Source organism: Perissodus microlepis, chromosome 17 (assembly GCF_051167445.1).
Source record: "Perissodus microlepis isolate ML-2025 ecotype Zambia chromosome 17, ASM5116744v1, whole genome shotgun sequence".
Taxonomy (NCBI): Eukaryota; Metazoa; Chordata; class Actinopteri; order Cichliformes; family Cichlidae; genus Perissodus; species Perissodus microlepis.
Genome location: NC_140477.1, coordinates 230,698 through 244,152, shown reverse-complemented (window position 1 = coordinate 244,152; position 13,455 = coordinate 230,698). Strand labels below are relative to the sequence as shown.

At 42.3% G+C, this 13,455-nt stretch overlaps 1 protein-coding gene across 8 annotated transcripts in view; it reads left to right on the top strand.

Moving 5' to 3' along the window:
- LOC146368932 (pleckstrin homology domain-containing family A member 5-like) overlaps positions 1–12,787 on the top strand; it is a 156,816-nt gene extending 144,029 nt beyond the window's left edge. For 6 of the 8 annotated variants that reach the window (XM_084909252.1, XM_084909254.1, XM_084909248.1 and 3 more), the window contains 3 exons: positions 1,193–1,338; positions 2,384–2,535; positions 9,673–12,787. In XM_084909252.1, the coding sequence (XP_084765378.1) occupies positions 1,193–1,338; positions 2,384–2,535; positions 9,673–9,707 (333 nt within the window). In that variant the 3' untranslated portion in view covers positions 9,708–12,787. Of the gene's footprint in view, positions 1–1,192; positions 1,339–2,383; positions 2,536–5,365; positions 5,729–9,672 lie in introns of those variants that run through there. The other 2 variants (XM_084909250.1, XM_084909249.1) reach the window with 2 other exon arrangements.
- Positions 12,788–13,455: the final 668 nt, after the last annotated feature.

The window sequence follows — 13,455 nt, the reverse complement described above, 5'->3', positions numbered from 1 at the left end:
TAAGAACACAGCCATGTTTAAAAAGAACAGATCCTACAAGGTCGGCAAATTCAGAGATAAAAGTCTTATTGTATTTAGGCGGGCGATAGACCACCACACACAGAGTAGCCTAACACTCAGTCATCTCCAGCAGCTGAGCTTCAAAGCTGGGGTAGGTAGGGGAGGGGAGCTGCTGAAGGTTAGCTAAGCCACCACCTCTGCCAGTAAGTCTAAAAAAGGCACAGTCTGGGGGGAGAAGCTCGGAGAAGGGGATGGACTCACCGGGGCGAATCCAGGTCTCCGTTAGGAGTAAAATGTCCAGTCCAGTAGCGAGGAAAAAGTCATTTAAAAGAAAGGTCTTGTTCGCCAGTCACCTGACATTTAGTAAAGCCATCCGTGTCCAGGCAGCTAGGTCACCACTGGTAGCACGTCGCAGAGCGCTTAGGTTGCTGTGATGGACGCCACGTCTGGAGGACGTAATCCAGGGTCGAACAGGGAGGCATGCCACTGGAAGGGCTGGGTAGGCTTGTAATCAGCGGGGCAGATCCACCGATGGCTCAGCAGTTTAGCATCAAAGCGGCTCCGGAGCAGGGGAGGAAGCGTAGACTATCCCAGCATATGGATAATCCGTAGCCTTTGCTTTAAGGTAAGCCTTGAGGCGGACGCGGAGACCCCTCCTTTTACCCCGTTTCCTGTAACGTTTCTTGTGCAGGTTGGGAAAGGGTTAGCAGGAAATACTGGTGGAGGAGTCTAGCCGTAACAGGGTGGCGTCACCCAGGTTCCAGCATGGATCGAGCGATGCCAGTAAGAGAATCTGAGATTTAAAAGCGTTTGTCTGTCGTAGGTTATTATTGCACAACCACATGATGAGCACAAAACCAAAAAAATAAGGAGTACTATGCCAAGGTCCAGTAAAAGGGGAAGGAAAGGTAGAAAGCAGAAGCACAGGCGAGGACGGCCAGCCACACACACCGGCGCCATCTCAAAAAATGATGATGTCAATAATGCTGACTCAGAATGACATTAGTCGCCCTTTAACAGGCTTAAGCTGTCTGTACCCACTCCAACAGCACACTTCATATCATGCAGTCGTAGCTGTTGTGTAAAAACAGCCACAGTCAGTTTGCTTTGAATCATTTCTTAAACTGACACCGCATTTATTTCCAACCTTCAGATCTCTGCATTCTCTCATGAAAGTGAATCTGTGTTTTAGCTGTGTGAGAGTCAAAAGGTGGTGATCCTGGACTTGGGCACGGAGCCTCAGCGGGTGGAGATTGTGAACCTTGAGCCCTTCGAGGACGATGAAAGCCGAGAGCAAGATCTGACCAGCTCACCTACAAATGCCACCACTGAAAACAGGTGTCTGTGTGTGTCTGTGTGTGTCTGTGTGTGTCTGTGTGTGTCTGCGTGTGTCTGCGTGTGTCTGCGGGTGTCTGCGTGTGTCTGCGTGTGTCTGCGGGTGTCTGCGGGTGTCTGCGGGTGTCTGCGGGTGTCTGCGTGTGTCTGCGGGTGTCTGCGTGTGTCTGCGTGTGTCTGCGTGTGTCTGCGTGTGTCTGTGGGTGTCTGCGTGTGTCTGTGGGTGTCTGCGTGTGTCTGCGTGTGTCTGCGGGTGTCTGCGTGTGTCTGCGTGTGTCTGCGGGTGTCTGTGTGTGTCTGTGTGTGTCTGCGGGTGTCTGCGTGTGTCTGCGGGTGTCTGCGGGTGTCTGCGTGTGTCTGCGGGTGTCTGTGTGTGTCTGTGTGTGTCTGTGTGTGTCTGCGGGTGTCTGCGTGTGTCTGTGGGTGTCTGTGTGTGTCTGTGTGTGTCTGCGTGTGTCTGTGGGTGTCTGTGTGTGTCTGTGGGTGTCTGTGTGTGTCTGCGTGTGTCTGTGGGTGTCTGTGTGTGTCTGTGTGTGTCTGCGGGTGTCTGCGTGTGTCTGCGGGTGTCTGCGTGTGTCTGTGTGTGTCTGCGTGTGTCTGCGGGTGTCTGCGTGTGTCTGTGGGTGTCTGCGTGTGTCTGTGGGTGTCTGTGTGTGTCTGTGGGTGTCTGTGTGTGTCTGTGGGTGTCTGTGTGTGTCTGTGGGTGTCTGCGTGTGTCTGTGGGTGTCTGTGTGTGTCTGTGGGTGTCTGCGTGTGTCTGCGGGTGTCTGCGTGTGTCTGTGGGTGTCTGCGTGTGTCTGCGGGTGTCTGTGTGTGTCTGCGTGTGTCTGTGGGTGTCTGTGGGTGTCCCTATCTTTGCACTGACACAAGAGCTTAGAGCTACATTGCAAACACAGCTCACTGGAGCACCAACTCGATAGTATTTGTTCTCTGCTGTCATTACAGAGAAAAGCAAAACAAGATGCTGTAAAAATACTGAGCTACAGTCTGATGTCCATCATTGAAACTAATCAGTCATCATGACCTGTCCTGCTTCTGCCAACTGTAGCTTCCAGATTGTTGAGCCTGAGACTCCAAGCCCTGAGCCCGAGGTCGAAGAGATGACACAACCGTCGAGGGGAGATAAGAACCTCGGGAAGAGCCTGGATTCATACAACCAGCTGACAGCAGACAACAAAAAACACAACAGTATTTTGGCATGTAAGTCAAAAGTCTTTCAAGTAAGACCTCTTTGTACCCAAATCAAACTCATCACACGTGAAAACATTTACACTGGTTAATCTTACGGCTTATATCTTTACATATGTCTCATGTATGTCGAGATCATCTTTTTTAAACCAACGTTAGTAAAAACTGATTCTCAGGTTAGTTTCATTTTTCCACTGGACATTTTGACCTGATACCAAAGTATCTTTAAACACTACAAACTGGACTAATTTATTTCAGCAGTAACTTTAGCTACGCTCTGTATCCTCACCAATCATGTGTCATTATCCATGTTTCTGTGTGTACGTATGAGGGAAAGTTCTACGTTGAAAACTGAAATAAGTCAGAAACGTTGTGTGCTGACATCATCGTGGGGTGTTGCACAGGTACATTTAGAAATATACGAGCAAAAAAACGAACAACAGTTATCCAACAGTCGGTGGATATTTTGGCATTGCATAACCAGAATTACAGTTTATTGATTACTAAGCAGAGAAATCACTTTATTTATATTATTGCAACATGTGAATAGATAATACATTTGATCAAATGTGTCATTGAACTTTGGCAGATCTACATTAAGCTAAAAGTATAAGATAAGAAGACTGAAGTGTCGGGGCTGAAACCTTTGCTGCATGAGGAACTTATCCTTGTTCTTCTTCACGCTAACAGCTGCTGCCAGAGGCTTCAGGCTGTGATGTTTACTTTACACCAATCAAGAAGGATAAGCGTGACCCCTCTTATGCCTTCCTGCCTTAAGAAAGCATCTACATGAGTCTAAAGTGACCACTTGTGGTTCGGTCTAACTTTCCTCTCTGTGTATATAGAAATAAGTGTTTTCATTTTACATGCACCTTTATGCTGCGTCTAACCTGAAGCTGGAATAACTCAGATGGCTGCTTTCAGTTTTTTTGTTGTGTTGACTGTAGAGGTGGAAGAAAAGCCCACTCTGTGTGTGTTTTGCTGCAGCTGTGAGATGTTCATTCTGATGGCTTTTGTCGTCATGGACCCTGTGACTGTTTTAGGGAGATGAATATTGACCACTGGGCATCTCGCGGTTCAGAAAGCCATAGAATACACTCTAATGGAGAGATAAGAGAAATACAAGGAAGCTACACAAGACACGTGTTTTCTGCTTTGATGGTTTGAAATGTTTGAAAATGCCAAAATTCTTCTTTCCCCTTCCCCACATCTGTGCCACCACAATGTCTGTCTCAGAGCCTACAGACATTCCTTGGACTTGAAGCTTGGTTTGTCCTCTACGGCAGTGTTTCCCAGCCTTTTGGAGCCATGGCAAATATTTCATGTTAGAAAAATTACACTAAACAAAAATGTCACAAAAAGCATATTAATAATTTCCCCCGCGCAGCAGGTATAGCTGACTTGGCTCAGGTTGTGCCCAGTATAGCTTCTTTGCTTTCTTCTGACCACTACTCCTGCTAGGGCCTTCATCTGGGTCGGAGTTTTCTGCAGGACCAAGTCAGCCTGACTGCTTTTCCTTTTCAAATATTTATCTGTTACGCGCTGCGTCGTCTCACAGCATGACGATTATGTCATTTCTTCTTCTGTTTTACTGGCAGTTGACAACCCATTTATTAGAGCAGGTAGTTGTACTGCCCTCTAGTGGAAGAGAATGTAATTGTTCTGCCCGTTACTCACGGCGATCACTTAGAGCAGGGGTGTCCAACTCCAGGCCTCGAGGGCCGGTGTCCTGCAGGTTTTAGATCTCACCCTGGGTCATCACATCTGAATCAAATGATTAGTTCATTATCAGGTCTGTGAAGAACTTCAAGACATGTTGAGGAGGTCATTTAGCCATTTAAATAGGCTGTGTTGGATCAAGGATCTAAACCTGCAGGAAACCAGCTTAGAGTACTAATCAGGTAGAACCAGAGGCTGTATCCCAATTCAGGGTCTGCAGCCTTAAAGGCCGCATTTTAAGGCCGATTACATCACAGCGACGCGACGAAGGCTGTCCCAATTCAAAGGCTGCACGAAATGCGGCCCTCAAATGCGTCCTTCATTTCCCCGGATTTGAAGGGTGGGTCTGTGTATCCTCCATGGCCCAACATATCCCAGACTTCATAGCGCGGCGGTGGGTGTGGATAATTTTGCCAGAAAAAAACGGCGGACGGCTGAAGCGGAGCGGCAGAAGAGTAAACTTTCAAAAGTAAGTACTGAATATGATGTCACTTATTTATGTGCGAATGTTTAATAATGAAGAACATTAAAACATGACAGTTGGCCACATGTCGGCAAAGTTATGTGACATTAGTGACGTTTTGTACTAACTTGGTTTTAAAGCCTTTACTTTATGCGCCGTTCGATAGTCGACCTTAATCTTACAGAGATGTGATGATTTGTGGATAATTAAAGTCAGTCATATATCCACAAACACAACAAGCTGAAAGTCAGTGATGCTGCTCGGTTTGCAGTCCTGAATATCACGGCACAAGCAGGATTCACTGCACTGTTAATGTTAGCTATGTTATATTGCTGCCTCTGCTCGGTGGTGTCGAGCCAAACGGACTTTAACGTGTGTTTGAACGAGCTGACGGTTCACTCGTTAAGCTGAAAGAAAGATGCTTTAATCACAGCAGTCACACATGTGTCCACTGGACCATCTGGAACTCTTCTTGTTCAGCACTCGTAATAACACAAACACTAAATCCTCCTTCTCTGGTGCTGTTGTGTAGCAGTGTGTACACCTGAGACTGTCACCTGTCTGTCTGTCCTGCACTCTCTCTCTGTTTCTTTCTCTCTGATTGTGGAATAAAAGTATGAACATGTGTTTATAAGTTACACTTGTGTTTGAATCCTGCAGCTTCTCACACATTTGATTTCCATGTGTGACGACTGCAAGTGTCCAGAGTGAGGACAGACTGAGGGACCCACTGCTGCACATCATCTGTGAGGCTTTGCAGCCCTGATGATCCACCAGGACAAACTCAGCAGTGTGTGAGGGAGAGGAGGAGGAAGAGCCAGCAGCAGCTGACAGATGGAGAGAATAGACAGACTGTTCCCTGTTTGTGAAGGACTGCTAGGAAAGTTTAACATAACTAATTGTTCAAGGTTCAAGGTTCTTTATTCGTCACATGCATAGTAATACAAGTACAGTGCAAATGTTTGGGCAACCTTGTTAATAGTCATTGTTTTCCTGTATAAATTGTTGGTTGTTGCAATAAGAAAATGTCAGTTAAATATATCATATAGGAGACACACACAGTGATATTTGAGAAGTGAAATGAAGTTTATTGGATTTACAGAAAATGTGCAATAATTGTTTAAACAAAATCAGGCAGGTGCATAAATCTGTTGTCACTTTATTGATTCCAAAACCTTTAGAACTAATTATTGGAACTGAAATTGGCTCGGTAAGCTCAGTGACCCCTGACCTACATACACAGGTGAATCCAATAATGAGAAAGAGTATTTAAGGGGGTCAAATGATAGTTTCCCTCCTCCTTTAATTTTCTCTGAAGAGTAGCAACACGGGGGTCTCAAAACAACTCACAGATGACCTGAAGACAAAGATTGTTCAGCATCATGGTTTAGGGGAAGGACACAGAAAGCTGTCTCAGAGATTTAAGCCGTCTGTTTCCACAGTTAGGAACATATTGAGACAATGGAAGACCACAGGCTCAGTTCAAGTTAAGGCTCGAAGTGACAGACCATGAAAAATCTCGGATAGACCGACGCGACGGTGAGAACAGTCAGAGTCGATCCACAGACCAGCACCAAAGACCTGCAACATCATGTTGCAGCAGATGGAGTCGCTGTGCATCGTTCAACCATTCGGCGCACTTTACACGAGGAGATGCTGTATGCGAGAGTGATGCAGAGGAAGCCTTTGCTCCGCCCACAGCACAAACAGAGCCGCTAAAGCACATTTGGACAAGCCAGCTTCATTCTGGAATAAGCTGCTGTGGACTGATGAAACTACAATTGAGTTATTTGGGCATAACAAAGGGCGTTATGCATGGAGGAAAAAGAACACAGCAGTCCAAGAAAAACACCTGCTGCCTCCAGTAAAATATGGTGGTGGCTCCATCATGCTGTGGGGCTGTGTGGCCAGTGAGGGACTGGGAATCCTGTCAGAGTTGAGGGACACATGGATTCCACTCAGTATCAGCAGATTCTGGAGAATCAGTGACAAAGCTGAAGCTGCGCCGGGGCTGGATCTTTCAACAAGACAACGACCCGAAACACTGCTGAAAATCCCCTAAAGCATTCATGCAGAGGAACAAGTACAACGTCCTGGAACGTTCATCTCAGCCCAGACCTGAATATTATTGAAAATCTGTGGTGTGAGTTAAAGAGAGCTGTCCATGCTCGGAAGCCATCAAACCTGAATGAACGAGAGATGTTTTGTAAAGAGGAATGGTCCAAAATACCTTCAGCCACAATCCAGACTCTCATTGGGACCTACAGGAAGCGTTTAGAGGCTGTAATTTCTGCAAAAGGCGGATCTACTAAATATTGATTTCATCTCTTTTTTTGTTGATTTTGTTTAAACAATTATTGCACACTTTCTGTAAATCCAATAAACTTCATTTCACTTCTCAAATATCACTGTGTGTGTCTCCTATATAATATATTTAACTGACACTTTTTATTGTAACAACGATTTATACAGGAAAATAATGACTATTAACAAGGTTGCCCAAACTTTTGCATCCCACTGTATAACACACAGTGAAATGTAACCTGACACGCTCCTCGTCTGTCCTGAATCAGTCTTATTAGGTAATGTTCAAATAATGTGATCATCCAGTGTTTTCAGTGTGGGAGAAAGTACTCAGGGCCTTCAAGTTACACACTATGAAAGGCAGCAACAAGTTTAATGTTCAGAAACCTAAAGTCTGTATCAGCAGCAGAATGGAGCTAAAAATAAATGTTTGTTTCAGTTCTATGAAGCTTTGAGTATTTTGGATCAGTAGCTGCTGTGTTTGTTGCATCATATTGCTGTAATTGTTTATGTGCTTTATATATTCTGAGCTAAGTTGATCTATAGTGTTACATCATATTCTATAAGGATGTTATGTGTTTGTAGACTTTCTGCCCAGTTTGACCCATTTAGCAGAAGTCAGCCTGTTTAAGGCTCTGATATCTATTCTGTATGACTTACAGCAGTTATGACATGGTCTGATTTTCTCACCAATAAAGGAATATTTCATATATCAGTCTACTCTTCATTCTATCAGACACAGTTATCACAGCTCGTACATTTGCTTTTTACACATATATGTAAGCATTGAGCCAAATGTAATAATGCCAACATATTAAAAACGATATTTGTCTGTTATATATAATACATCTATAGATACACTGTCAAAGATACTTGTCTTTGAGTGAAGATTTAAGGAAATATAAATAAATGCAACTTGAATCTTTACTGCAGCTCAGTATTTGACACAGAGTTCAAGTTCACTGCTGTAATAAATCATAATGATTAATATAATAACTTTAATATTGGCCATATTATATTTACATTACCACAGTGAGATGACTTTAGTCTCATGAACAACATGAGCTAATTGTTATTTACTAGCTAATCTTAAATGGCTGTTCAGTACAGAAATGAAGCCCAACAATCATGTTTTACAGTCCTGTGGTGTCAGCCTCAGATACTCAACTAATCACACAGAGCTCGTGTAGAAACAAATGAACAAATATGTTCTCCTTCATTTCTGTCAAACAAAGCTGTTTGAAACGTTTCCAGCTGTTAGTGTCATGGTTGCTAGGCAACCTGGGCAGCACAGCGGAGGCTAGACCGTCCAATTTCAGAAGCCTCGCACTCCCGGCCTTAGCGGTCTTTGAGTGCGCGGCCCTTGTGGACCGTTAAGGCTGCGGGGCCTGAATTGGGATACAGCCAGATAATCTTCCACGGCACACCTGATCATTTTTCACGGCACACCTGATCATTTTTCAGCGGTTGGGAAACTGCTCTGTGAGACCTTACATAGACAGATGGGCAACTCTCAGAATCATTTCCAATCAACTGAATTTACTACAGGTGGACTCCAGTGAAGTTGTTGAAACGTCTAACAGATGACCAGTGGAGATGGGATGCACCTAAGCTCAGTTTTGAGTGTTATGGCAAAGGCTGCATTACTTTTTAATTGTAATACATTTTCAAAAATTTCAAGCCAACATTTTTCACTGTGTCATTATTTTGTAGAATTTAGAGGTGAAAGAATAATTGGATCCATGTTAAGGCTGTAACGTGACAGCATGTGGAACGAGTGAAGCGCTATGAATACTTTCCAGATGCACGGTACAATAAAAACCATAAAATACTAATTAAACACTTTGAATCAACTTCTGTCTTATGACTGATTCATTTCCCATTAAATATTGACTAATGACTGTTTGTCTCCAGTTCATTTCATCTTTATATACAATTGACTGTAATTCTTAAATGCAGCTGAACGTCTTTAGCCTCAGGTTTATTTTTGGACTTACAATCCACTGCTGGTGTACAGAGGCATGTTTTTGATGCTTATACTGTGATCTCCAAATTAAATACACTGTATAGGACAGTGTCTACTAGAACATGTGCAAAGCTAACAAAATTCACCCCCCATTTTATTAACCACCAGCGTTTGTTGATAATGTTCAACCATATAATTAGTGTTGTTATAGACTGTTATGTGCTGGACCCCCAGCACGGAATAAACGACGAAACAAGTTCCAAAGAAAGTTCATCTTCATTCACTGCAAACTACAAACCAAAAGTCTGAAAAAGATTTTCTCTTTAATGTTGTTTGTTTCATTGTTGGCCTTTCACGCCGTGCTACGTAAGATATTATTAAGCCAACGATTATTCTTATTATTTATAAAAAAACATCTTGTTTTTTAGAATCAGCAGTGCTCTCCACTGTGCAAGTATAACAACAACAACAACAACAACAACAACAACAATAATAATAATAAACCAGTTGCAACTAAATCACTTTCTATCTTATGACTCGCCAAATACTTGTTCTGATTCTCTAGAAGGATTATCTTCTAATACCCAATAGTTTTAGTGTTAATAAACCTACATCGATGGTTAAAGTACTAGTAGGTAAATAAGTAAAAAAGAACAGCACTAATCTAAATTTCATTCTCTTCTTCTCCTCTTTGCAGCGCAGACGTTCACTTTGGTGAGCAGTGACACGTGAGCAATGGCGGCCTGGACATCCTCACTGGCGTCCCATTGAGCTCAAATGTAGCCAGCCTGCACAGAGCAATGCTTCCTGCATTTACAACGAAATCTGTTGGCACTAGTGTTAGGTGCCAATACAGAGATGGAGACTGAGAGGATGATGATTCAGACTGACCGACACCTAGACGACCAGCCATCATATTCAAAGAGGCAGATATTCTGTATCTTTAGTGCTCATTAGATCTGCCGGCACATACTCTGTCCTTAAGCAAAACACATTCTGTGGAGATGTCAGCATATTCTAGGACTGTAAAATGGTTTAGTTTAAAAATTATGTGGTTTAACTACAAAATGCCTGAAGAAGCCCAGAAATTCATTGCTGTAGTGTTACAATAAAGCTTTGTTCAGCGTTCAAACAGATGTGCAAAATATGATTAAAAGCAAAATGCAATTCCAACTCCAAAGTTAAAGTACAAGTTATTAAATGTTTAAAAGATCACCGTTGATTCAATTCAATTTTATTTACATAGCACCAAATCACAACAGTCACCTCGTGAACTGTGTATAGGAAAGAAAGGACCGTGTAATTGTGCAAGCACTTGGCGACAGCAGAAAGGAAAAACTCCGGTTTAGCAGGAACAAACTTCCAGCAGAACCAGTATCAGGGAGGTGCAGCCATTTGCCATGGCTGGTTGTAGATGTGAGGAAGATGGGATAAAGAGAGCCAGAGATGATAATTATTACTAATGATTAAATGCAGAGAGGTGTATAAACACAGAGTGGAGAAAAAAACCTTCACTCTCCACACTTTTCAGAAAGTTTAAGGAGTGTTAAAATACAGGAGCAAACCTGGTCTCAGTTTTTAATGTTTCACGCATCTAATTCAGTATATTGAAAACACTGCATTTCTCAGCTCAGATTTAATGTTTGATATGTTGCCTTTGTACTATTTTTTAATTGAATAAGGCTTTAAATAATCAAACAAGTCAAATTACCTTTTTACACAGTGCCCCTGCTTTTTGGGAATGTGTTGTAAACAGGAAGGAGTTAACCAGCGAGCAGGTGACCAAACCACAGATGAAAGGTTTGCCTTTTCCAGGCAGAATGTAGCCACTGCTCTGGTGTAAATACTTCTGAGTAGCCCTGAAAAACCGAGTGGAGCCTGATGCTGACTGGAAAGGATTTAGACCTCGCAGGAGACAGATAGTGTCCAGTCACTTTTATGGACCGTGTAATTTAGTTAGCTTCATAAAATTTGGGTGGTTTACTGATAATGGCTTTGTAATCTGTGGCACATGAGCAATCCAAAGCATTTCCATGATCCAAAAGGCCCACATATAGCAGAGTAACAAACCATTCGTCTTGTAAATGGAAATTATGACACGTGGCTCCTTCCTAACCTCAGGACAAATGGCCAGTCCTAACATAAAGTGTTTGTAAATGTCTTTGGAAATAGCTGGATAAATCCCTGTAATCTAGACTCAGACAGATGTGGTGTAAGGGGGTGATGGAGAAACCAGTGGACTGTTCTGTTTAGTCTGAGGTTGGCACTAACCCCATCAAGTATCTGAAGGGTGTACTCCTGAGTGAGGGAAACTAAGCTGACAGGCAGATTGGACTGGACATTCAGTTTAAGGGTTAAGCTTTTAATTTAATCATCAGTTTTGACATCAAGCACATCCATATATATAAATAGTTTATTTGGCTGAGTTCAGGTGACATGATATTTTGCAGTTGCTCACTGTATTGTGCCTTTTCGTGTTCATTCGTGTTTCGGAGTGAGAGGCAGTGGAACATAGGACTGAAAGGAAGGAGGACCTGAAGTTGACAGAGATCCTTCCCATTTACCAACCCGGTGATGTTCAAATCTTCGCCTGTGCTTCAACCTTTGCAGTAGCCAGTTGGTCCAGACACTGTCTGACACATAAACTCAGATTATTCACTTTAACCATTTTTTAAAGATTGTGCCACTTATCTGGTAAAAGTGGAAAGAAAAAAATCTGAAAACTTAATGGTTTCCTTCCATTTGTTATGCTACAGCCATGTGCTGCCACTCAGGCAGCGTGTTGTTTTTCTCCAAAACACCATGTAGGAATATTTCTGGGCAGGCAAGAATCTGAGCTAAACCATTGTACAGTCTCACTTTTATGTGTGACTTCTTTTGGATATAATGTAGCCTCATAAAACTGTGTTGCCAAATACATACATGTGTACAGAGCTTTTGATACCTTACTAAGTGCTAAAGTCATCCTAACATAACTATTAAAATAACAGTTATCTATAGTTCTGGTGGATGGGATATTAGCTGTTCCTGAGTTGCTAGAGATGAGTGTACAGCTGTATATATGAGCATCTGAGAAGCCTCATCGCAGATGGCACAGCACCAAACGACACAGACGCAGTGCTTTACTTTAACCCCAAGTGGCCGCTAATCTTTAACCTGCTCGGATCTGGATCCTTTGGTTGATTTCAAACTGGAGGGATCCCACATCTTTTACACCTGCAAAATAACAGATTAGCCTTCATTTTAATATAAGTATATCCATATATTATATGAATATTAAGCTGTTTTTTTACTTTAACAAGGTGCCACATCATGCTGCTGTTTGTTTTTGTTTTTTTACAGATTAAGGTATGAAGTTAGGATTGTTTATGTTGAGCAGATGGTTTGAATACCCTGACGTGCTTGCAAAGCCTCACATAATATGCGAATGAGTTGAATTTGAAGTCTACTTTCTCAGTTTGTGTCTCTCTTTGTTTTTCCTCACTTTGGTTTGTATCAGTTAGAAAATACACATAAAAAGGATTCTTAGTTTGACTCTGTCCTAGGTGGTGGAAACTCAGAAAACGGCACATGTACAAAGCAATAAATAGGTATTTGAAGCCCCAGGACATTTAAAAAATTAAGGGATAAATAAACTGTAAAAAAAAAAAAAATTAAGATAAGATAGAAAACTTTATGTACACAGTGAAAAAAGAAGAGTGAATATTATAAGTATAAGAAATTATTATCATTAATATTAGAGTCAATATGCAAAACATTCATTTCTCATCTGTTTTATATCATGTGAAATAAATGTTGATGTTCTTAAAACATGCTTGTTTCACTTTTCTCTTTGAAGTGATGCTTTTCAGGGCGGATTCTTTCATCACAATTCAATTCAATTTTATTTAAATAGCACCAAATCACAACAACAGTCACCTCAAGCCGCTTTGTATCGTAAGGTAGATCCTACAATAATAGATACAGAGAAACCCAACAATCATATGATCCCCTATGAGCAAGCACTTTGGCGACAGTGGGAAGGAAAAACTCCCTTTTAACAGGAAGAAACCTCCAGCAGAACCAGGCTCAGGGAGGCGCGGGGCCATCTGCTGTGACCGGTTGGGGTGAGAGAAGGACAGAGATTAATAACAAGCATGATTCAATGCAGAGAGGTCTGTTAACACATAGTGAGTGAGAAAGGTGACTCAGAGACACTAAACCTATTATAAGCAATCATTTCAGCATGTGCACCCTCTAAAGCTTTTGATGACTCCTCGTATCAATCACAGGACTCGTTGAAGGACCCACACGCCCTGTGGATGAAATGATTATGTCTAATTCTGTTCCACACCACTGTGTGATCTAAAACTCTGATGGGCTCAAATGTTTTTCTTCTCTGAGGATCAATGAGTGGTGCTCATCTAGGCCTCTGAAGAGAAAACCACTAATCTAGCAAGCTACTGTTACCTATGGGCAACATGTTTGTAGGCTTCCAGTA